The 22,855-nt window shown below is 43.4% G+C and overlaps 3 protein-coding genes across 5 annotated transcripts in view; 1 reads left to right on the forward strand and 2 right to left on the reverse strand.

Annotated features, from left to right (window-relative positions):
• The window catches only part of LOC130207119 (striatin-like), a 28,824-nt gene extending 26,603 nt beyond the window's left edge, over window positions 1–2,221 (reverse strand). For both annotated transcript variants that reach the window (XM_056435573.1, XM_056435572.1), the window contains exon 1: window positions 1,927–2,221. In XM_056435573.1, coding sequence (XP_056291548.1) covers window positions 1,927–2,139 — 213 coding nt within the window. In that variant the 5' untranslated portion in view covers window positions 2,140–2,221. The remainder of the gene's footprint in view (window positions 1–1,926) is intronic.
• Window positions 2,222–2,465: 244 nt separating this feature from the next.
• heatr5b (HEAT repeat containing 5B) lies at window positions 2,466–19,572 on the reverse strand. 2 transcript variants are annotated; one of them, XM_056435380.1, is made up of 36 exons: window positions 19,355–19,572; window positions 19,052–19,263; window positions 18,401–18,509; window positions 18,063–18,212; window positions 17,485–17,656; window positions 17,223–17,380; window positions 16,886–17,135; window positions 15,295–15,450; window positions 14,862–15,112; window positions 14,665–14,776; window positions 14,409–14,561; window positions 14,226–14,325; window positions 14,002–14,111; window positions 13,747–13,910; window positions 13,480–13,655; window positions 13,185–13,290; window positions 12,893–13,083; window positions 12,462–12,621; window positions 12,016–12,205; window positions 11,642–11,811; window positions 11,409–11,547; window positions 11,129–11,308; window positions 10,719–10,970; window positions 10,031–10,114; window positions 9,690–9,871; window positions 9,531–9,599; window positions 8,518–8,697; window positions 8,193–8,433; window positions 7,469–7,705; window positions 7,135–7,262; window positions 6,001–6,145; window positions 5,510–5,782; window positions 4,930–5,154; window positions 4,684–4,835; window positions 4,331–4,544; window positions 2,466–3,661 (listed from the first exon to the last, which is right to left on the reverse strand). In XM_056435380.1, exons 1-36 carry the CDS (start codon window positions 19,478–19,480, stop codon window positions 3,354–3,356), a joined length of 6,225 nt encoding a protein of 2,074 aa, XP_056291355.1. In that variant the 5' UTR covers window positions 19,481–19,572; the 3' UTR covers window positions 2,466–3,353. The 2 variants fall into 2 exon arrangements, with proteins under 2 accessions (XP_056291355.1, XP_056291354.1); XM_056435379.1 differs by having other exon boundaries at window positions 16,841–17,135.
• A 729-nt stretch (window positions 19,573–20,301) lies between these two features.
• Window positions 20,302–22,542, forward strand: gpatch11 (G patch domain containing 11). Its single transcript, XM_056435654.1, has 8 exons — window positions 20,302–20,436; window positions 20,678–20,904; window positions 20,985–21,026; window positions 21,147–21,267; window positions 21,379–21,469; window positions 21,581–21,739; window positions 21,990–22,071; window positions 22,155–22,542. The coding sequence occupies exons 1-8, from the start codon at window positions 20,387–20,389 to the stop codon at window positions 22,208–22,210; spliced, it is 828 nt and encodes a 275-aa protein (XP_056291629.1). The 5' UTR covers window positions 20,302–20,386; the 3' UTR covers window positions 22,211–22,542.
• Window positions 22,543–22,855: the final 313 nt, after the last annotated feature.

Below are 22,855 nucleotides of genomic sequence, written 5' to 3' on the forward strand. Positions count from 1 at the left end.
CGCTTTAGTTCTGTGATTAAAACAGAAAGTGTGATCGGGACGAGCACTTGGAGCAGCACATTGTTGCAGGAGGATGAAGTGGACCAAAAAGAACATACGGTACAGTAGATGGTGCAGAGTGTCTTCCATCAAGGCTCTATGCCGACCACAACTTTTCATTATTTATACAAGTCTATTCAGGTTCAGCTAAATGCTTTCCATCTCTACCTCATCTTCCTCACTGTGGTCCCTTCACTCACGGTTAATCCACCAATACTGTCTGTGGGTTAAAGTACTGTTTGCAATGTGGACACATCTCTCAAGGACACAACAAGGTTACAGAAGAGAGACCACAGTAGCTGATCACAGATGACGAAATAGAGAATTCATTCTTCAAAAAATCTATTCAGATAAGTATTGTTTGACAGAGATTAGAGTCAAATTGCAATTAAGCCAGAAGTTATATTGAACACTGCAGGTTAAATCATGTTCAAAAACATTACCCAGCCTCATATTTAAGGTGGTACAAAAACAAGAACTCAAATTGAGCGCGCACCGCTTTGCCGCCACAAACAAACCACCCAATAAACCATTAAGCAACCTCTCTGCGCTTTGCCGCAGTTGCTGCTGCTTGGCTGAAAAGCTTGCTTCATGGCAGCAGACAGGAAGCTCGATACACATGCCAGATGAGTCAAACCCCTGATCCACTAGGCAGGGTGTACGTCACCGATATGAAAACAAAGCGGTGTCTCCCTCTCGTCTCTTTGTTAGGCGAGGTCATTCTGTCTGCTGCCAAAAAAGACAGTGTTGGCTCCATCACAACTAGGTCAAAATGATGGAACGGAAAAAGAAAAACAAACGTTTCTTCCAAACAAAAGTTGGACACAGAGACTGAACGTAAACAATAAAAAGCTTCAACAATGTCTTCTCAAATGCTCGATAGGAATGGTGACTCATGGTGTCAAAAGTCATGTTCCCCAACTGTAGATACATAAAGTCTAAAAAGTCAATCATGTAGGGTGGTGTTGATTTTCAGTTATAGAACATATTGTAAACATTACTGCCAGCCAATAATATGTTAAGATTGCTGTTACAGCATACTGTAAACAAACAGTGGAATCAAACAAGGAAAAAGAAGAAGTTGGAAGTGTAGTCGGAGAAGAAAACACCACACAACTAAGAGTGCAGAGGGAATTTTGGTATTCGCAAGACATTTTCTTCTTGTTAAAGCAAACTAAACATTAATCGTCCCTGTTTATGTCTCACTTGTCTGGTTCACAGCAGAAAAAATAGATAATCGACAGCCTTCTTTTATCTTGGATATAACTGAATAATTGAGTGGCGTGACCATAGAGTAAGGGTCACAATGTACTATTAAAAGCACCGTGGCCTTTATCAAAAGACATGACATCATTTTATATTTCATTGTAAGCTGTGTGTGCGTGTGCTGACAGCTCTCAAGAGGCCAGATCACTTCAGACAGATACTGCCTTTTGCACACGTCGTTTTTTTCTTTCCTTTTCTCGGCTTAAAAAGGTCAAATGCAATACAAACCAAGGCGGGGTGCAATACGTTCAGCTATAGGTAGGCATGTGTTATCACTAACGTTACACATTCAGTACTTTGCAGGTACATCTAGCTATTAGTTAGCTCCCCCCTTGTATCCGATAGCCTAACGTTACTCCCAACAACTGTCCTCGACGTCCCCAACCTAGCAAGTGGTGGTTTCAATCACAGTGAAGAGGTCGCAAACAGTCGTCGTGCAATGGGGCTGGTGTGTGGGGGTGCTGCAGCTCCTTTAGCTTCTCTGCTAAAGCTAACAAGCTAGCATAGTAACCAGAACAATCAAACAGAAACTCAACCCGATAAACCAGAAAGAAGAAACTCTCTGTCCCGCTGGTGCCACGAATATGAGACCGTATGTGTGTACAATGTGGTGCTTTTCACCTGTAATTCGGCCCGCTCCACCTCCCATTGTGCTCGCTCCACTTCGAAACGGGCCCATTCGTGCTGCAGGAAGTGCAGGATCCCCGGGATACTGTACTGCGCTCGAGCCGCCTCCCCGGCGTCGCCATCGGGCAGCGGTTCCTTCCCACCGCCGGTTAAAACGGAGTTGTTGTTGTTGTTGAAGAACACGCCGGGCCCCGCCTGCTCGTCCATGGCCGGGCTCGGTGTAAAGGTCTGTCCGTTGTCTCGCAGATTTGTGGCGCTAGATATCAACGGAAGAGCAAAAGCCTGTCGCCTGCTCCGTTTCCTCGGCTCGAGGGAATGAACTCACTTTCTGACAGCTAGCTGTCATAGAATGACGTCAGCAGCGAAGATCACGCCCACATCTTGGTGGTTGGGGGCGCTCGATTCATTTACCCCAACTCACCGGAGGAACATTCTCCTTTTTTATTTTAGATATGTAAAATCTTGTATACTTTGTTACAGATCCTGCATCAGTAGTTATTCCAAAACGTCTCGGCTATAATGTCAACAACATACAGAGGTCAAAGCAACTTTATTCACATTCACAAGAAATGGAGGTGGACTGTTACATCGGACCATTCTACATGTATTATATCAGCAAATAGACTGACATGGATACACAAATCGATTACAAGCACTACAACAGTCTGTTTACATGTAGTACCTGCTCATTTATCAGCAGAACAATACACTGTTAAAATTCCATTTTCCATTCAAATATAATTGTAAAAGCATAACGCATTTAATAGTCAATGAGCTCTAATGACATCTCCTTCTGTGCTCAAAATGATGATCAAAATAAATGTTTGCAACATAAATACAGTTAAAAAAAACACCCCTTCAAACAAAGAAACAAAAAAGAACAACAAAAACATCAATCAGTAACAATCAGCAGAGGCCAAGGGCATGTACTAAACCATCTCCATGTCGCACACATGCATGATTGGAATCAAAAGAACAAATACCTGCCATGATTATGATGATGCAAAATCAGAGAAAAATGGCACAGTTAGCATTAACTTCTGGATAGACAGGGATGATGACCAGACAAAAAGGACACGATCAGGAACAAATATGTAAATAGTGTCCCTTCATGAATGTGCATCATATCCACAAATGATACATTCACACACTCAAAATGTCCTAGGGATCTTAAAGTGAGTTTTTTTGTAATTTTAAGTGAACATTCAAATGCCTTTTAATGATATTTACATAATTTCCTTCTTGACTTCAAGAAGAGTTCTCCCCCATCAAAATCAACAATGACATGTCGAATAAATAAATACGCGTAAGAAACTGTAGCGGATACAAACATGACGGAATGTGGAAATCGGTTGACAGACGACAAAACAAACATAAAGAGAAAATCTTAATTTAGGCTGTTTACAGTTCATTTCGGGACTTCAGAAGAAGCTCGTCTTGAGTTTGATGGTTGGTGCAGCTTGCACCGTCGGCTGAGCTAGCTTGGCTGCAGCTTTGGCTCTGTTGCTGGCCTGGTTGGCCCGAATGGCAGATTCCAAACGGATTTTAAGCTCAGGTGCTGCACCAATTACTATCTTGAAGGCCGCTGGATAGAGGGGGCCAATCCGCATTAAGTTCTGAAGGGCAAAATCATGCAGGGCTCTGGAGACTTGGGGCGCAGAGGCGATGGCATTCTCATCCAAAAGGTAGGAGATAAGAGTTGGTACAAGCAGAGCCAGCAACTGCACCCCTGTTAAACAAATCATAAAAGTGAGATATTAAAAAAGATCATCACCAACAGCCAAACTGGAAAGTTTAAACTGCACCGAACACTCAAGGAAGTGAGACCACGAATAAATGGAATACTCCATTGTGATGATTAGCTCTTTTTCTTTGTTGATTTTTCTTTTATTACGGCATCCAACATTGTTAGTCAGCCAAAACAAGACTTCTGAAGACGTTACCATGCGCTCATGTAAAACTGTCATGGATATCTTTGTACGGTTTTTCTTTCATTTTTTAGGCCAAGAGATTAATCAATGATAATCTTCAGGTCATTTTGTAATGGAAATGTTCTGTAGTGGTGACCATGTCATACATTACTTACATATACATTCCTAAATAAAACACAAATAGGAAATCAATCAAGTTTTCTTAAAGTACGCACTGTAGTTTGCTTTACTTGGGGAAACACAAAACAAAATGTATCATCTGAATACATGATATAGAATATCTAATACCACATGATGTTGAAATCAATAGTTACACTGACAGGAAACCATAGAAGAGATTCTAAATATAACATGTAATGCTTTATTGCGCTTCTCTTTGACAGCACACATCCAAAAGGCACTGAGCTGAACACTTTAATGGGACAAATACACCCCTATATTGGTCCATTAGGCGGAAGCATACTTACGGTTCTGCTCTTCACCCATGCCGACTAGATTCTCTAGGACCCTGATGCCCTCCTGCACAGCCTGCAGCTCAGCAGCAGTCCCTGGCCGACTGCGCTCCACTGCCTTCAGCTTCTCCACCATGACTGGAGCCAGAGCGTGGATGTACGGAGTCGACAGCGCGCGGCTGGAGTGCTGAAACACTGACAACAGCAGCTGGTAACACCGTGCCTGGACCTGCGGCAAAAAAAAATGAAATCACTCAATTAACTTGGCTACACACATCTGCAATACAGCTTTTGATCAGGCATTCAGAAAGTGTCCATGTTGAGATTCGTATCATCCCTCAGCTGTGTTTGTATACATCGGTGCTTACCCAGGGATCACTAGAGTTGAGGGCATTTCGGAAGCGGTCCATGCAGCCTTTCTGCAGGACGGTTACTCCGACCAGTTCATTGCTGGCCGACAGCAGGAAGAGTGTGATTGCTGTTAACATACTGACCTGATCCATGTCAGGCCTGGACTCATCTACAGAAATACACAAACAAGCATGCAAATCGTCAATGAGTCATGATGTCACAATGTCCCTAGAAGGGACAAACATGGGCTCTCATTTGCTTGCCTGGCTGCGAGTGTTCGAGTACAGACGCCAGGCTGCTCCTCACAAGGCCGGTCCACTGTGTCTGCATGCTCTCCACCCGGGCCAGTGGGGAGGTGATGATGGTCTTGATGCCCTGCAGGGCGGCTGACACAGTCACAGGCACGGAGTTGTCAGGAGTCTTAACTGCAGCTTCCCTCAGCACCCCCGTGATTAGGAAGAGCACGGTGGGAAGGATGGTCATGCTTCCTGTCAAGGTGAAAAGAAACTGTGAGAAATGGGCATTTCATAGCAAACTCCTCATTGCTATGCTAATTATATTCATACGTACTCTTAATCTCCCACAAATGCATAAAGCTAATACTTTCGTTGAAAGGAAAAAATAGATCATAGCGGAAGACAGCCTTGTCAGCTTGAGTTTAAGAGTTTCGTTCATCAATAGCATCCACAAACCTCAACAATGAAGGCCAAGCAGGTGAATCATTCTAAATCAAACATCCGAGTTGGAACAGAGATTTGCTCTCAATGTGTCCCGTGAGTCTTTTTCACATTTTGCATAGTGGGTGTGAGTGTATGTGTTGTTGCAGGTTGCTTCAGTTCTCACCGGCAGGAGAGCATAGAGAGGGCAGTTCCGCCAGGATGGAGACTGTGTTTGCCACCAGGCGTGCACTTTCTTCAGGTAGTCGCTGAGGCCTGAGTGGCACATGGCTGGGGGACTCCTTCACGCGCGCATTAAGCTGTGGCAAGTGGCGCACCAGGACGAACACGAGCAGCTCCATGGCTGCAAACACCAGAGACTTGCCGGGTACGAGCTCCCCTGTGTCTCCTCCTTCCCCGAGGCTGGGCTGAGAGTCTTTCTCGCCTACTTCCTCTTTGCCTGACCAAAATAACAGAGTGACCTAGATCACTCAACCAGTCACACAATGTGAAACGGCTTAACTTCGAAAATAAAATTTAACAGACTTAAAAAGTTAATGCACTCTTCTGTGCAGTTGTCCTTCACAGCACGGTGAGTTTTGCGTTCTCAGAATATAACAGTGTTTTAAGTATAATGTACAGAGACCAGGCAGAGCATCTAGACTGTTAGTTCCTGACCCTTGCTGGCTTTCTGTCGCTGCAGATGGTCCTGTGCAGCCCTGATGGTCTCCTGTACCACAGCAGTGACCTGCAGCTGTACAGCAGGAGGGTCCCGGGTCAGCAGCAGCCTGTGGAGCACGTTCAGCAGCTCCACTGCCAACAGCTACAAGAGAAATAACATTTACGGTAATGTCCCTGTGAAACATCGGGAGTGTGACCATTAATGTTCATAATGCCCAACCCATCTTGGCTCATTGCCAACCAGTACATAAGTAGTTTGATCAGAGTAATACATTATTTAATACACAGTTTCTCAAAATGTTTTAATCCCAATTAAACCATTTTCAAACACTTCAAATAATCCTGTGTTGCTATTCAAAGAACAGAAAATCTTCACTAATACCACGCACACAGAGATGGTATGTGCTTCTAGCCTCTGACAGACAGGAGGTTGTAATGACTGTGTGGCAGCAGGAGAGACACATGCTGTGTCCCAATTTAACAACGCCATAGAGTCGACAAAGACCTCTGTCCCGATTCAGAGGCTCCAACAAATATAGCCGAGAAATACAGCCTGCCTTTTTCTGAATTTTTAGTCCACAATATGTGTATCCTTTGAAGCTCTAAGTATTCCATTATCTATTGTGTGGCCAGTTAATTGTTTAATGGCGCATTGGAGCGATCCTTGTCATCTCATAAAGCCAGTAAATATCACGTGGTCCTGCGGTATTCACCACATATTTGCACTCAGGTGGTGATCATTTAGCCACTGGTAAATATATCACTTGAACTAAACCAATAACATATCTAATGCAAGTTCGAAACAACGGAGGCCATGCATACAATGCCCTCTCTCTCATATTGTACTTTTAATTTGGGTTTATGCAGTTCTTGAATTTCTGGGAACACACGACAGGGTTTTACGACTGCATTTTATTTGCAAATTACAAATAATGTTTTCCAAATTTTTGATACAAATTGTATCACACGGTTGGAATATTCATCTCGACACTATACATTAAATCAAATATCACACTGAATGTGTAAATCAGAATATATTTAAAAAACAAAATGTCATTAAAATTCTAGGAAAGTGATACAAATCTTCAACCATCTCTCTCTTCCTGTGATGACTAAAACGTGTGTCTTTACCTGGTCCTCTGCGATATGGATCTTAGCACTTGGAGATTCTAGCAGAGTGAATAGGGCGTGCAGGCAGGACATCACGTTCTCCATGGGCTCCTCGGGCCGGGGGAAGCAAAGAAACTCTATACTGACACCTGAGAGATAGAACACAGAAATGCACTTCGGGTGAGTTCATACCGTTCTCATTTTCTAGCCTCCCGGTAGCTGTCTGCAGATGTGCGGTGGATCCGTGGCTGCGAGGTAAACAACAAGTGTTCAGGATTTTTCGCAGAATCCCTAAATTAAGGGTAAAAACACAGTAACATGAGTATTATACGCCACACATGCTGCGTCTCTTTACCCAACATGAGATGCATCCTGTCTTTGACCGACTCCTCAAAGGTCTTTGTGGTGGGGGAGGGTGCTTGAGGGATGGCAGGAGCCCTGGAGAGAGATGAGGGGACCTCTTCTTTCTCTTCCCCAGTTCCGAACCCGGTGCTGCTCAGCCACAGGGCCACAGCATGCAGGACGGGGGCCCACGAACTGCGATAGTGGATCCTTGCTGTGTCTATAGTCTCTGGAGTATAAAACGCTCCACCTGAACATGGACAAACAACAACGGGAAATTACTTTTGGTTTGACCATATTACTTTGAAACGCCATTGGAATCATTTACAAATATACCATATTCAAATATATGTACCTAAATTGTATATTTCTGTGATGGCCACCTGAACTATTCATTACATGTCACTCTTTAGTAAACAAATGACAAATACTAATATAAAAACAAGGTTCCCATTATATCTCCAACAATGTGCTGGAGCATCGTATCCCATCAAACAGCGATATAACAATATGATAGTATTGTGTTATTGTTGACATTTCATCAGACACTTTGCAGATAACATCGTTTTTTGCTCACTAGAGAACAAAATCGCAAAGAACTCAAAGGCTTGAAGTTGGCTAAATATCCATGTACTATCAGAAAGACTGCAAGTCTACATTTTAATGTACAGGTGTCTATGAATAGGAATAGATTTGATAGAAATTAGCTCTTGGTAAAAGAAGAATCGGTCTTGTACCGTCAGGGGGCAGCTGACTGGAAAACTCAGCCGGCAGAGTGAGCAGAGCGTAGTCTCGCAGCATGGCCAGCCACAGGCGGCTCAGCGCGGGCAGCTCCGGCTGCACCAAAGTGATGAGGCTGTCGGGTGGAAGCACATTGGTGCCCATATCATCCTCATCCTCTTCGTCGTCTCCACTTGGGACTGGTTTGGCAGGCTTAGACTCTGCGTCTTTCTTGATCTTCATTGCCACCACATACACCTGAGAAAGAAAGTCAGTGTGTTAAGTCAGCCATATGTACATCATCTCTGATATAACAAGTACGTGACAGGTCTTCAGTCTCACCTCTGCCCACGCCTTCAGCACAGCCAGTTTCTCCATCGTGGTGGCACTCTCACTGTACAGCTGACTGGATGAGCCTTTCCCAGCCTGCACCTTGTCCAGCGACGACACAAGCAGGTTGTGGACTCGCCGCAGGTCATTGAGGTCACTGACGACGCCACTTCCAATCCACGTACTACACACCTGTGGTCACAGAGGGGTCAAAGTAAAACATTAGAAAACAAATTTACCATTTCAGCACCCACAGCCTTACAACTCAGGAGATCAATTAAAAACCTGCATTACATACACAGTTCAAGGTGGATTATAACGGGTTGGAGGTGTCAAAGAGCCGTTATTAATGAATAGGGAAGACAAGTGGAGCAGACAATATAAGATTACATCATTCTGAAGAGAACTATGACACGCAGGAGAAGGAGAGCTACAAATGAGTTAAACGCAAATGTACTGAGTGAGCCACCGATTTGACCTATTTAAACTACAACCGCAATTCTTTCTCGGTAATGTTACCACCTTAGGGTGGTGCAAGGTATTATGTGTCTATATTTTGTTTTCTATGTTATTCCAAGTTAATCTTTACAGTTAGAAAAGAGAAACCCTGAAATCAGGAACAGAAAAAGTCTGAGACCACAAACCCTGAATCCAGAGATACAGATAGAAATGTCAAAGAGAGAAGGGTTTTTAATTATACTGCTGACATGTTTGTTAGTTTCCACTGTCATTCATTCTTCACATCAGTCAAATAAGTTGAACATGAAGGCAGAAAATGCTGCTGGTTTCTGAGGGAAGGATGAGTCACTGTGCAGTGGCAAAGAACTGACATTGTAGAAGAACCATCGAAATACATATATTCATTTATTTACGGGCTGCTCATGAGAATGAATGTTACAGTGCAAACAGGTTTAGTGCATCGCTGCATTTCTTCAGTGGATCCGTTAAATATTTCTATTGAGTAAAATAGTTTACAGCTATAAAGATTCTTCTACCCGTTTGTTTTACAAAGCAACGTTTCTTACCTGGCAGGCCTTGGCCGTTATGTCAGACGGTGTATCAGGTGAAAATGCAGGTCTGAGGGCAGCTCCGACCTACACATGATTGGTACAATGTTCACTTTTTCAATTTTGTTTCACATTTGTCGTGTCATTATCAATTTGGGACTTGTGTTTCAGACTCACATTGGCCTGGTACTGTTCCAGGATAACGTGCCCTGGGAACTCGGGCTCTGGTACAGACGCAAACTTTTTAATGATGTCCTCCAGGGCCTGCAGACCGGCCATCCTCAGCTGGTTACTGTGGTCTGTGGCCGCCATGAAGGCCATGCGGATGAGGTCAGACAAATGGAGCACCAACTGATCTCCTAGAGGGACAACAAGGATCGAGTGAAGAATAGAAACTAAATTTAAATCATTGTAAGGAATGTGACCTCAGTGAGTAGCCAAATCAAGCAATCAGAAAATAGAATATATAACAGATTTATGTTAATATCAACCTTTGCCAGACATTGTTTAATAAGTACTTTTTGTATTCTTTGATGATGGGTTGCCCGTCAGCAAGAAAGTAGAAATGTTGCTTCCTCCAATGTCTTTGTGTTTGCTTTTTCCTGAGAATTAATTGAAGATTCAATACAAAAGGACACAACAAAACAGTTTTTTGAAGGTTGACTCAAAAAAGCCAGATATTGACCTTGAGGCTGGTATTTAATTGAGTTTCAGCTGAAATGCACCTTTCAAAGGATTAGTTGGATACACCAATCATCCTCTCAGCTACTAAATTTGGCTTAGATGCTTCCAGAGCTGCAAAACCACTCCACTGTGCCATTACTGTATGGTCTGTAGAAGGTTGCCTTATTTCAGAGGAGCTTGTATAAATACCAGCAGAAAAAGAAAAGCCGTCCCACTTTTGCTTACTCGTCTCTAGCTATGTTCCATATTTACAGAATAGTATATGAATGAACTTTATTTAACAGCTGACACAAAAACCTTCACAAAAAGATATAAAAATCAAATAACAATCTGCAATAAAAAGAACAGCTGGATTATTGGTTTGTAGAAAATATGATTATTGTAAGCAACAGTTTTAATATTGGTATCTGACTTTAAAAAATCAATCTGAAACACAGACGCAGATCGCAGGTGGCATAAATCAATCTCAAGGCCTTGAGGTGAACTCTGAGCTGCTCTGTTCAGGCAGCGTGGTGAACGTACCTTTGGGGTTCTTGGCTTGTGCAGAGCGGGCAGCTGCCAGGTCAAAGTGTGCTTTGTCATTCTCACACAGCAGGATGATGCGGCACAAGCAGTCTGCGGCAAATACCCGAGTCACCCAGCGCGGCGCCACAGACGGCTTGGGCTTGTCATCTTCACCCAGGCCTGTGAACATGCTGTCATCGTCCATCTCGTCTTTTTTCTCCGAGTCTTCCTCATCCCTTTCCACCTCGACTACAACAGGTGCTCCTACATCTGAAAGAGGACATGGACACATTCATGACACGAGGATTTAAAAGAAAAGTGACAAAACATTTAAACTGATCTTGGGTTTGTAGGTTAAACCTGCCTTGACTTCGGTGTGATGCTTTGTTTTGTGTTCTCGCCTTCATTTTTAAATCCTAAAGATGTACCTGTAGTTGCTGCCAGGACATCCTTGCAGAGTTTCAGCCAATGAGAAAGCTTTTCAACAGCAAGAGACGACAGCATGTGTCCCAGTGTATCATGGATATCAGAGCACAGCTTCCTGTCCGTCTCCCGATCCAGCATGCCGAACAAAACCCCCTCCAGCCCAGTTTCAGTGATGTTCAGATCTAAACCAGTGACAGAGTCAACACAGTAAGAGTCAAAGTGTCTCTCTTAACTATATTAACTAAACAGAATGCTCTTGTTCGGTTCCCAATTTGTACTCACTGACTGCAGTGTTGTGTCCTGCTCTCTTCGCCAGACTCATGGCATACTCGCAGACCTCTGCAGCCTCTCTCTGAGCGAGCTGTCTCAGGCAGGCCACGGCAGCACGGCGCAGCAGCAGGTGAGAGCTGCATAGGTGCACCTGCAGGGACCCCAATGTACAGCAGCAAATTATGATTATGATTAAGACAAACTACACAACAGTCTGGACCTCAGTCTGTCTCATTGTGTCTTACACAGAGACAGGGCACCAGGCTGGACAGGTTGACATGGCGTGGAGCGAACATGTGCAGCTGCTGCAGACATGAGATGGCAGCTGCCTGCACAAGGGAATCGGAGTGGTCCTGCATTATGGCACAACCAACCAGGCAGGACGAGCGGATGGTGGAGATAGTGGCCGCATTGCCTAGCAAAACCAAAGACACAGATTAGAACGAGAGACAAAAAGAATCAGCATTTTTTACAGTTATATAAGACACAGTATGTCTTCAAGTCTACTTCACAAGCTGTTAGTGTGATTACACTGCCACCTGCTGGCCAGGGAGGGAGATATTATGGGAATATTATTAAGTGTAGAAAGTCAGTCATACAAGAGGTTTGTGATTCTTACCCTGTAATTCTGGTCCCACAGTGGTGATGAGAGCTCCAAGGCAGCGGCCCAAACACTGGTGCACCTCTGTGTGAGACGGTGGCACAGTGAGGAGCAGGGTGAGCACCAGGGACAGCGTAGGCTCCACATAGCCTCTGTACATGGGGCCACTAGAATCCACAATCAGAGCCAGAGAATGCAGAGCCCATGTCTGATGAGAAAAAAAGAATTATGGAGAATATCTGAATGGTATAATTTATAAAGCACAAATAATTGTTTGTAATGAAAATGGGACCATTTAGCAACACTTTAGAAAAAACAACACACGTTCTTCAAGGTAAACCAAACTATAATAGTCCAGTTTGGATGAAAAAAACTCATAAAAAAAGACAACCCACCAATATTCCTATTTTCTATCAACTGTGGGTGAATCTTAAAATTCATTCCTCCTGCGTAATTCACTGTACCTGGACCTCATGAGAGGACCCGTCCTGGGCCAGAGCCAAAAGGATGCTGACACTGGTTTTTAAGTGCTGGCCTGAGCCAATCCCTCCTACATATCGATGCAGACAGCCAAGAGCCAGGGAATGGCCCGTCCTTGATACTACATCACGGGCAGACTTCAGTCTGGAAATAGAGGGAAAGAGATATGGATCACATGTTCAAAAGGATAGAGATGTCAGCTAGATTCAGATCAAGATAGATTAGAAGGATAATAAAAGACATAAGTTTGTATCTTTCCGAAATCATTCTTGACTTCTTGACTGTGTTTTTCTCTCTGTAACTGATTCTAACGGCAGTTTGCTGACCATGTCTCCCGTAATCTTAAAATAGAGAATAATAGAAAAGAGACATAAGAATAACGAAAACACAGACAATACATATATGAAATGCGTACTTATCAAAGCTGGTCTGTGCCATTCTGGCGATGAAGGTAGCCTCCCCAACCACCTGAGCCATCCTGCCCAGAGCCTCTCCAGCAGCACAGCGCAGGATGGGGTTGGGATTGTCCAGCGCTCCCATTACCAGGGCCAGAGCCGACTTACGCACCTCCTCAGGGCCCAAAGTACTCTTGTTCTCAGCCAGACCCTTCGGTCAGGAGGAGATTAATTATTTACCATTATATACATTACCTGAATTATGAAATAAGATCTTCCTATCTTAGGAGGATATGAAACAAGTTATCTCACCTTGAGGGCACTCAGCACTGCAGTGAAGATGTTCAGCTGGACTGCCTGCTGTCGAACTCCTTTTGCCTGCTTTATGCACTCTGCAAAGTGGTCCAGCATCTGCAGCCTGAATCATACAATTAGGGTAGAATATATTACAAACAAGCAGTCACAAGAGCTTTACAACAAGTCAACAGTGAATATAAATACACCGTAAACCAACAAGAGAAACAACACATCACAAAACGATAAGATGCAAAATGTTGACGTGCTGCAAACATGTCCATATGTCCGCGGCAACAATTAGACTCCTCACCTGTGTTTGGAGGAGACATGGGGAAAAACCACACCGAACAGAGCCACTGAAGCGTCAATGACAGACACACCCAAAGGGAGAGGCCCTGGGATGGCTTCACCAACAGGAACACGCAGGTAGATTGAGGAAGGGTCGTGCTCCAGAGCTCCGCTGCCAGACGCGCTGTTGGGCTGCAGCTGTTGAGGAACGACCACACAGTAGAATCCCTTTATTCTTATAACATTTAGTAGTACTTGGATTCATTATGTCATTGCTGATTCTACTCACCTGATCCTCTATGCATTTGTGGTCAGTCTCCTGTAGCCATGAGCCCATGAGCACACTGTCGTCATAGTGGCACAGAGAGCGCAGCAACGAGGTGGTAGTGTTGGCCGAGTTGTCAGTCAAAGTGAACTCTGCCACCAGCTCCCTCAGGAGGGCGTTGAAGCTGCCTGCACACAAAAATAAACTGTTTCATAAAAAACCTTCCAGAACTGTGATTAACATCGATAAAAAAAGTAATAATACAGAAGTGACTGTTACCTTCATAGGTCTTGGGAGGCAATAGAGCCAGGATGTCATACAACCGCAGCCTCACCATCGCTGCACTTGCTTTCAGGTGAGCACCATGGACCTTAATGATGGCAGGAATGCTGGAACAAGCATTACAAGCATTATATATATAATCTGGAACATTTATTAAACTTTGTGTTTCCAGAAAAACCTGCAACAAAGACAACAATCATCCTGAAAAGCATCACACTCACTGAGACATCATGGTCATGGCACATTCAATGGGTGTCATCAGTCTGCGGATCACATCTTCGGTAAGCAGCTCGGGGCAGTGGGCCACAAAGCTACGCATGGCTTCAGAAGAAAAAGGAGCAGGCGTGTTGGTCAGAACGGTGCCTTCTAACATTACAGAGTACGTGAGCGGTGCGTTGCTTTACCACACAGTGCTCCAGCTCGGCCCTCCAGAGTGACCTGCCAGGTGAAGGCGTCTCCTCTGGCCTTTTCTGCCTCCAGCTCCTTCTGGGAGCGAGGAAACACGTTCCGCCACAGCAGTAGCATCTTGGGAAGGTGATAGCGCACGAGGGAAGGACCTGGGCAAAAATACAATGCGGTGGTAACGTCGTCAGCAAGAGAGGGAGATGGTATTGTTGACCAATCGAGGCTAGAACTAAGAGAGTTGTCTGCGAGGCTCACCCAGTGTCATGAGGGCACCCAGCAGCAGCCATCCTGCCTGTGTCCGCTGCAGGGACAGTCGACTATTCTGAGCAGCCGTCCTCAGGAGGTCTTCGGCTATACTCACCACCAACTACAAGAAGAGAACCCAGATAACCCTTACATCTTCATCAGGCAATCGATAAGGCTGGTACAGAAAGCCAATCAGGGCTACACACCTTGCCCTTGGAGTGGGGGATACCCAGTGGACACTGGTTTACGCCTCCCAGCAGTGCAGCCATCGCAAAGCTGTAGCCGCTCACAGCCTCAGGTGAACTCTTCAGGTTGTTGATTCTCTCCGCACAGCGGTCCAGCAGCGGGGTCAATTGATAGGGCAGCGCCACGGCAACACAGCGCAAACACCATGCAGCGGCCAAACGCGCCGCCATGCTGGGGTGAAGCAGCACTGAAGTTACAGTTTCAAGGAGTCCTGGCAAAGAGTAACATGATGTTAATGTAACACATAACCAAAGTTAGAGAAGATGCTGGCCAAATGCATACGAGTTGGCTAAGTAAGTACATCTTCACGTCAGTGAGGAGTATTATCCTCCACGTAATCCCAGTTTATAGAGCACCGAAACACAATCCTATTTCATATGTTGTCTGTCTTACCTATAGAAGGCTCCTGAATGAGTGGAGAGGCTGTAGCGCTCAAGCTCTGAACCAGACTGCCCAGCTCTTTTAGGGCACACACCATGACATGCTGACTGGCAGAGACATCGGCTGTCCCTCCCTTGTTCTCTCCACTGATGTCATTCACAACTGCCTCTAAAAAAACAAGAGGCAGAGGAAGAAAAAACAAACAAGATTGGTTTATCATTATAAAAGACAAAGCCGTTCATGTTGATTAAGATCTAAAATCCTTAAAACCATGCGAACCTGTTACTAATCAATAATGTGTGCAGCATTGATGATCAGCACTTAATTGCAACTTAGTTTGAGAATTATTAAAGAAATTCTTGATGAAGATTATTAGAATTCTGACATGATACATAAAACGCATTGTAATAAAATAACTGTTTGTCCACATCAGTATTACATTGCATTAAAGAATACATTTGACAAAAGAGAAAAACACTCTAAATTAATCTGAAATCAGAAACATCCCTGATTAGAATGCCTGATGGTAATTCACCAAGTACTTAAATCCTCAGCACTAAAATAGACAACAGTCGAGAGAGATCACACAAAAGGAAAGAAAATAAACGAGTTTCAGAAGAGATTTAAAGCTGATTCTTGAACTGTTGCAGTCATGTTATACTATACAATTCAGGACAGTGGGGAAACATACTCTAGGGCGTCCCACTGCCGACATGTATCCAGGAAAAATGGTTTACGTTACTTTTAGCAAAGATATTCCACAAAGTCTAATATCAAGAAGTCTCACAGATCCAGCTGGATGGAAAAGCTGAAAGCAGCAAGGACAGGAAAGAGCATAGGACCACATCTCAAGAGACACTGACACTCAACATCCTTTTCAAATTCTGTTTTAACATCGAAATGAACGAGAGACTGGATGTTTGACATAGTTTACATCCGTCTAAAAGGTTGCAAAGCAAATCAGAGTAAGAATCATCCTTTTTGAACGAGATAAAAAGGTGATTTAAAAAATGATTGATGTGTTATTATGCAGAAAAGGAGAAGAATACAAAAATTTGGAGTAACTGAAATCAATAAAACGTATTGATGGACAAACGTGCACATTGTATGTCTTGTTGCTGGGGGGGGGGGGGGGGCTTGTTCCTACTAAATCTGTCTGTGAATTTAGTGGCACATGCAGTTTTTCTGCTGATGTAAGCCAGATGTCAACAGTAAGAAAGAGTTAGGTCATGCTCCTTAGGGATTGCAATGCAATAAGAGAATGGCAAACAGCCATGGAGGCTAGGCAGTAATGCAAGCATGAGTAACTCAAATGCTGAGCTGGCAATGGGTAATGTTACAGACATTAAGTTGCTGCTTGTGGTTAAAAACAAAAAGTAAAGCAAGAGGAAAGTGATCCAAAAGAAGCAGAGGCGGAAAGCAAGAAGGAAAGCAGAACTAAGAAAAGCACACAACAAAAGGAAAAACATCTCTTTATACAAGAGCCAACCATGCAAGACTTGTCGAAACTGAATGAAGGGTAAATTAAAAAAAGGGATAATAATGGATGAGTACTTACTCTGTAATGCTCTGAACCGTGATATTTCCCCCCCATCCTCCTTACCCACAGCCCTCATCTGTTTGCTGATGGCTTGGCAGATTTCTTTGCCGGCTGCAATTTGTGCTTTCTCTCCGAGTAAGCCCCCGAGGGTGGCGCGTAGCATGAAGGAAACACAGCGGCGCGAGTACACAGCCTCAACATGCGTCTGCGTGGCCCGTGGGTGAGACACTAGGTCCAAAACATGGGACAGGAATGTCGCAAAGTTGCGCTCCAGCCATTGACCACCGAGTGTAGTCACAAACACGACATAAGCCTGGGGAAATAGGAAGAAAGACCATGTGTAAAGTGGTTGAAATAGATAATGCAGGCTCAGATTCTTGCGTTTGTGGATTCACCTCACCTCTGTGACGCCCACTCGCACCTCCCTGCTGACAGAGCCTCCCCCCTTCAACATCTCCCCTCCGCTCTTCAGGAAGCCGGAGCCCCCGCGCAGAAAGCCTGTGGCCATCAGCTCCAGCACCTCCTCCAGGGTGGCCCGCTTCACGTTCTGACGCATCACTGAGGAAAGAAGCGTTGCGCTCATAAAAACTGAAGAGGTGAGTCAGTCTACTCAACATGAAAGTGGCAGAAGGTGGAGTACACCAAATAACTCTTTAATCTACCGCTTGCTTGTTTGGGCATCAGGGCCGTGGCCATGACTGTCCCCAGCAGTTTGGCCACGGCCACACGAACACCATAGTTAGATCCTTCCAAGGCCTTGAAACACAAAGTGGCCACGTTCTCCAGTTCTGTGGTCCACATGAATACTGCCTCATTCTGCAGCTCCAGCAGGCACTGATCAGGCAAGAAAATATAAAGATGGAGTCTTGTTAGTAATGCCTACAATATGCACATACAGGACACATGTATTCTCATATAGACAGACTAATGATGTATATCAACAACTTGGATGCTTAGTTTATACATATCTTTGCAATATACGGGCCATACATCTTGTACTATATATGGTTGCAATGTATTCTAAACAGGACATCTTCTTTCACAGTTCAGGCATTGCAAATGTGTCCCAGTTAATTTCCTGTTGCAGTGTATGTGAATGTTATCAGATGAAAGGACGTTAACAAGGACCCAAGCTGTTGCCTGACACAGTTTAAGTGGTCTACATGGTGGAGATTTGATGAATAAAGTGTATATCTATCTATCTACCTATTTATTTATCACAGATTTTTCAGAGACCAACCTTTGCTATAGCACAGCGTACGGCCATGGACCTGTCTGTGAGAAGAGAGCGGGCATTCTTGTAGATGTCTCTGTGACATGAGGCTGCAGCTCCCCCCAATCCACGGAGCACCTTCTGCAGACTGAGCAGGATCTCTCCTCTGCCTTGAGACTACATCAACCAAATATGGGAAAGCAGGAAGGTTCAAAGAAATGTCATCCGTTTCTGAATAATACATCTATTTAGCTATCTATTTATGTTGCTATATTCCAGTGTCCACTTTTATCAAATACATTATTTCTATAATTACATGGAAAATTGCATTACAATTGCCAATATTTTACTCTTAAAAGTCCTACCTCAGCACTCTTTAATGCCTTAAAAAGATTATTAATGGTGTCTGGGAAGGAGCTTCCCAGCATCCTGCCCATCTTCTCATAAAAAGCTCCAACACATGCGACAGCAGCACTGAAAGAAAAGATACTGAATGCATTAAACTGTTAAACTGATAAACAATGCAACGCACTATTCGATGAGAACTTAAAATGCACATATAAAATAGATTATCTCTTGAAATTTATCTGCCATAACTGTGCATTTCTTTTAATTCCAGATATCTTCAAATTCAAAATGCAAATCCCCTCTTGATAATATTCAAACTATGCCATGAGTTAGATGTAACCTCAAAGCTCCAAGCATAGTATTATCTATAGTAAAACACTGCTGGACAACACTGATGCAGCTTCAACCACTGTGATTCAATTCCGAGAGACGCATCATAATATCTGTTCATGTAAACTTAATCCCCCCCTTTTAAATATGAAATGTCATTTGCAGATTAACATAGGGTCTAACTGATAATACCCTTGAAGTTGGGCTACAACTTCTGCCTGAAACACAGTGCATTACATACTAATGCAAATGTGTATATTATCAAGCAGAATATCTGACTGTATTCAAAACAAGTGGTTAATGACAATACATAGTGCTGCGATTAAATAGGATCTTACAGTTTTGTTGGCAAGTACGCAGGCGTGTCATCCTTGCTTTTGATGATCTCATTGCATTTATCCAAAGTCTGGAAAACAGTGAAGGTGTCCCCGATGCTGTAGAGGGTTGCAAGGTTTTTGGCCAGCAGTTTTCTTGTTGGTGGTCCAGGGGCACTGCTGATCAGTCCAGCCAGCTGTTCCACCAGCTTCTTCTGTTTCTCCTTCACATCCACCTGCCATGCGAACGCTCAACAAAGTCACAAAACTGATGCAAAAGAAGCCCACCCCAGAAAAGCAATGCCACAATCTGATCTGAAGAGTCACCTTATTTGCAGTCACGAGCACTTTATCCAAGAAGCGTAGCCATTCGAAGATGAAGACAGGCCTCTTTGCTTCAGTTATCTGGGCCAAGGCTTCTTCATTGAGCAGCAGACTGTGAGCCAGCTCCATGGCGAGGACCTTCGAACACAGCTCTGCAAAGTTATCTTAGGGCCTTGCCAGTAGATGTCTCTCCTCTGATATCCGCCCTTTCATCCAGTCACCTAGAGAGCAATTAAACGGCACTTCAGTGAACTACTACAGATATCATCGCAGTGTCGTCCTTGCAATAACTTCATTAGGTTGATGCAAAAGACATAACAGTGAGATATTAAGTAATTACGAAGTCATAGCAGCTGTACACTGCTTTAGACGTGTATAAATCCGTGCGTACGTGCAGCCAACTAAACTGTCAGAGCTGGGCGGCGTTAGCACGATGTGACGAGCTGGTCTATCAACAGCTGCCTGCCTCCAGCTGTTGATAGACCAGCTCGTTAGCAACCTAAGCTAGCTGACGTTACTTCCTACGAGCCACAAGCGGAACTCCGGCAAACACACAGTCGCACTAACTGAGTATAAGCTATCTATCGTCGTCTTTTTATTCATGTACTGTTAAAAGAGACCTCCGCGACCTTTCAGTGTGAGATGTGTGGAGGCGAATTGTTCATCCTACCTGTTTTCGATAACTAGGACGCGCAGGATGAATGACGGCGATGACGACGAGTATCCGCGGTGTCGCATTAAAGCGTGTCCGACTTGAAATCAGAAAATTAATGTCCCGAATAAATTGCTGATAAATTATTAACTGTAAAATGTTTTCACATGATTTGTATCCCCTTTGCTTCAGTTTTCTATGCTTATTCAAAATAAATAGTTTTAAAAATATATTTGTCAAGAGTGCCAGAACGTTATACGTGATACCTAGTAGCTACACGGAATGTATCTTTGACGAACCAAACATCCGCCAAGCAACTAAAGCAGACAATCGGAGTATTAATTAAACGCAGTTGCGATTTTCTACTTTTTTTCGCGGTCATAATGTCTGATGAGGAAGAGGACTATATGTCAGATGCATTCCTGAGTAAAATGTAAGTGTGTTGTCTGTCATTTGTTCATATATTAAAACCTGAGGTTGGTCGAGATTGTTACGTTACATTACACTGATGTAGTGTATCTGCCTGTGTTTTCAGTCTTCTTAAATTAAAGCTAATTCGGGATATTCAAACGAGTGTCAGTTGTGGACATTTGGAAATGTGTGTTAAAAGTGGTGCTCCTCTGATGGCTGTAAAGGTTTTTTTCCCAAGACGTGTATTTGTGTGTGTCTGTCAGGCAAGATGTGAAGCCGGGTGTCAGCATGGTGAGGCGGGTAAAAGAAGCGCTAAAGAAGGAGACGCAGCAAAAGGAGACGAACGTCAAGAACCGTCAGAAGACGTATAAAGAACAGGAGAAGGAAAGTAGAGAGGCAGCTTTAGAAAACTCCCTTTGCAATGCGAACAAGGGATACGCACTTCTGCAAAAAATGGGTTACAAAGCTGGTCAAGGCCTCGGGAAGGCGGGCAAGTATTGTTTTTAAACCGAATTATCTTTTTCATTCCGTTTTCCATTTGTTGTTTATTAATCTCTGTTCCCTCTTCAGGGGCAGGACGGGTTGATCCAATTCCTCTAAATATCAAAACTGGTAAGCAATTTATTTTACAGTGTGCACATGTATTTATTGTTATTTTGGTATTTGGTAACAACCTGTGCAATCAAACTATTGGCTTACAGCGTCAATGTACTTTGTTTGGCATGCTAAAAGACAGAGGTGGCATTGGAATGGAAGGGGTGAAGAAAAGAAAAGCCGAGCAGGAACTTGAAAATTATCGTCAGAAAACACGTGCTAAACAACAGAATGAGACGAAGTCTCTAGAAGATTTTAGGTAAAGTTTTTAGCTCACTGTAAAATGCATTGTGCTTCCAAGCATTGTTCTCCTCCTATAATACAAATGTTGTATTGTCTGTGAGTCTGATGTCATGCTTTTTCATTCCAGGTCGCGAGTAAGGACAGAGAGAGAGGAGCGAAAGATTGAAGGAGATCTTAGAAGGAGTCAGAGGGCCTGTGAGCATCTTGACAGTCAGAAGGTTGAAGGAATTATGGCCAGAATAAAGTATCATCATCACAGTGAATAGTGTTATTAAGCATATATCCAAATGTTCCAGAAAAATTACCATTTCGCTGAATTGTCTTTTCAGGGCATCACTGTCCCCAGGGAAGATTGGTACTGGCCAAAAGCAGAGACTGAGGAGGAAGAGGAGGAGGAGGAGGAGGAAGAAGAAGAGGAGGAGAAGGAGGAGGAGGAGAAGGAGGAAAAGGAGAAGAAGGAGGAGGAAGAGGAGATTGTGGAATTAACCGTGAGTTTTAGTGTGTAGCTTATCTTGTGCATACAGTGTTTTATTGTGAAAAACAAACAATTTATGATCTCAAATTAAACTGCTTGTCAAATAAGTTGTGTTTTATCATTTTGACAAATGTTTAAGACACACTGGCACATTCTGCCAGTGTAATGTGCACAGTTATTATACTGACATAGTGCAATACATTTATGTTGTTGATACATCCAGAGTAAGATGAGTGTGTTTGATATGTACCTCTTTCTTACAGACCTTTGACAAATTGCAAATTATTACATCCTATCTGAGAGGAATACACTTTTACTGCATATGGTGTGGAACCACCTACAACGGTAAGAGCGACGACAACATTTCTGTGATTTTATTGTTGTTTTTATTGACTTTGCTGATACATTTTGTTTTACTTTATTGACAGATGAAGAGGACTTGTGCTCCAACTGTCCTGGGGATACAGCAGCAGACCACGATTGAACACGATAAAAAGAAATATGCTCGGTGGTTCCCAGTGAAAGAGCAGTTACCTTTTACAGTGGGCTGATCACACTTGGCTTTGATAAACAGTGATGGCAATAAGGTGATCTAAAAGTGGATAAATATGTATTTATCATCCTAATTGAAATCCTTTGTCTCTGGAAGATCGTAGCTGTTTATATAGTTGCCAGCCCTACATTTTCTTTACATTCAGGAATTATGAGGGAAATGTAGGTCAACCGTGATGTATATATTTTTCCAAAGATTTTTTTTAGACATGTTTCAAGAGCGATTGCATATCTGTGTTTTCATTAAACATTTAAATAATTATACCTTGTTCTCTTATCTGTTGCTTTATTTAACTAGCTACATATTATGATTAAAGATTCAATTCAATTCAATTCAGTTTATTTGTATAGCCCAATTTCACAAATTACAAATTTGTCTCAAGAGTGCTTTACAATCTGTACACATAGACATCCCTGCCCCAAAACCTCACATCGGACCAGCAAAAACTCCCAAATAACCCTTCAGGGGGAAAAAAAAGGGAAGAAACCTGCAGGAGAGCAACAGAGGAGGATCCCTCTACAGGATGGACAGATGCAATAGATGTAATGTGTACAGAAGGACAGATTTAGAGTATAA

The sequence above is a fragment of the Pseudoliparis swirei genome, chromosome 17, assembly GCF_029220125.1.
Source record: "Pseudoliparis swirei isolate HS2019 ecotype Mariana Trench chromosome 17, NWPU_hadal_v1, whole genome shotgun sequence".
Classification (NCBI taxonomy): Eukaryota; Metazoa; Chordata; class Actinopteri; order Perciformes; family Liparidae; genus Pseudoliparis; species Pseudoliparis swirei.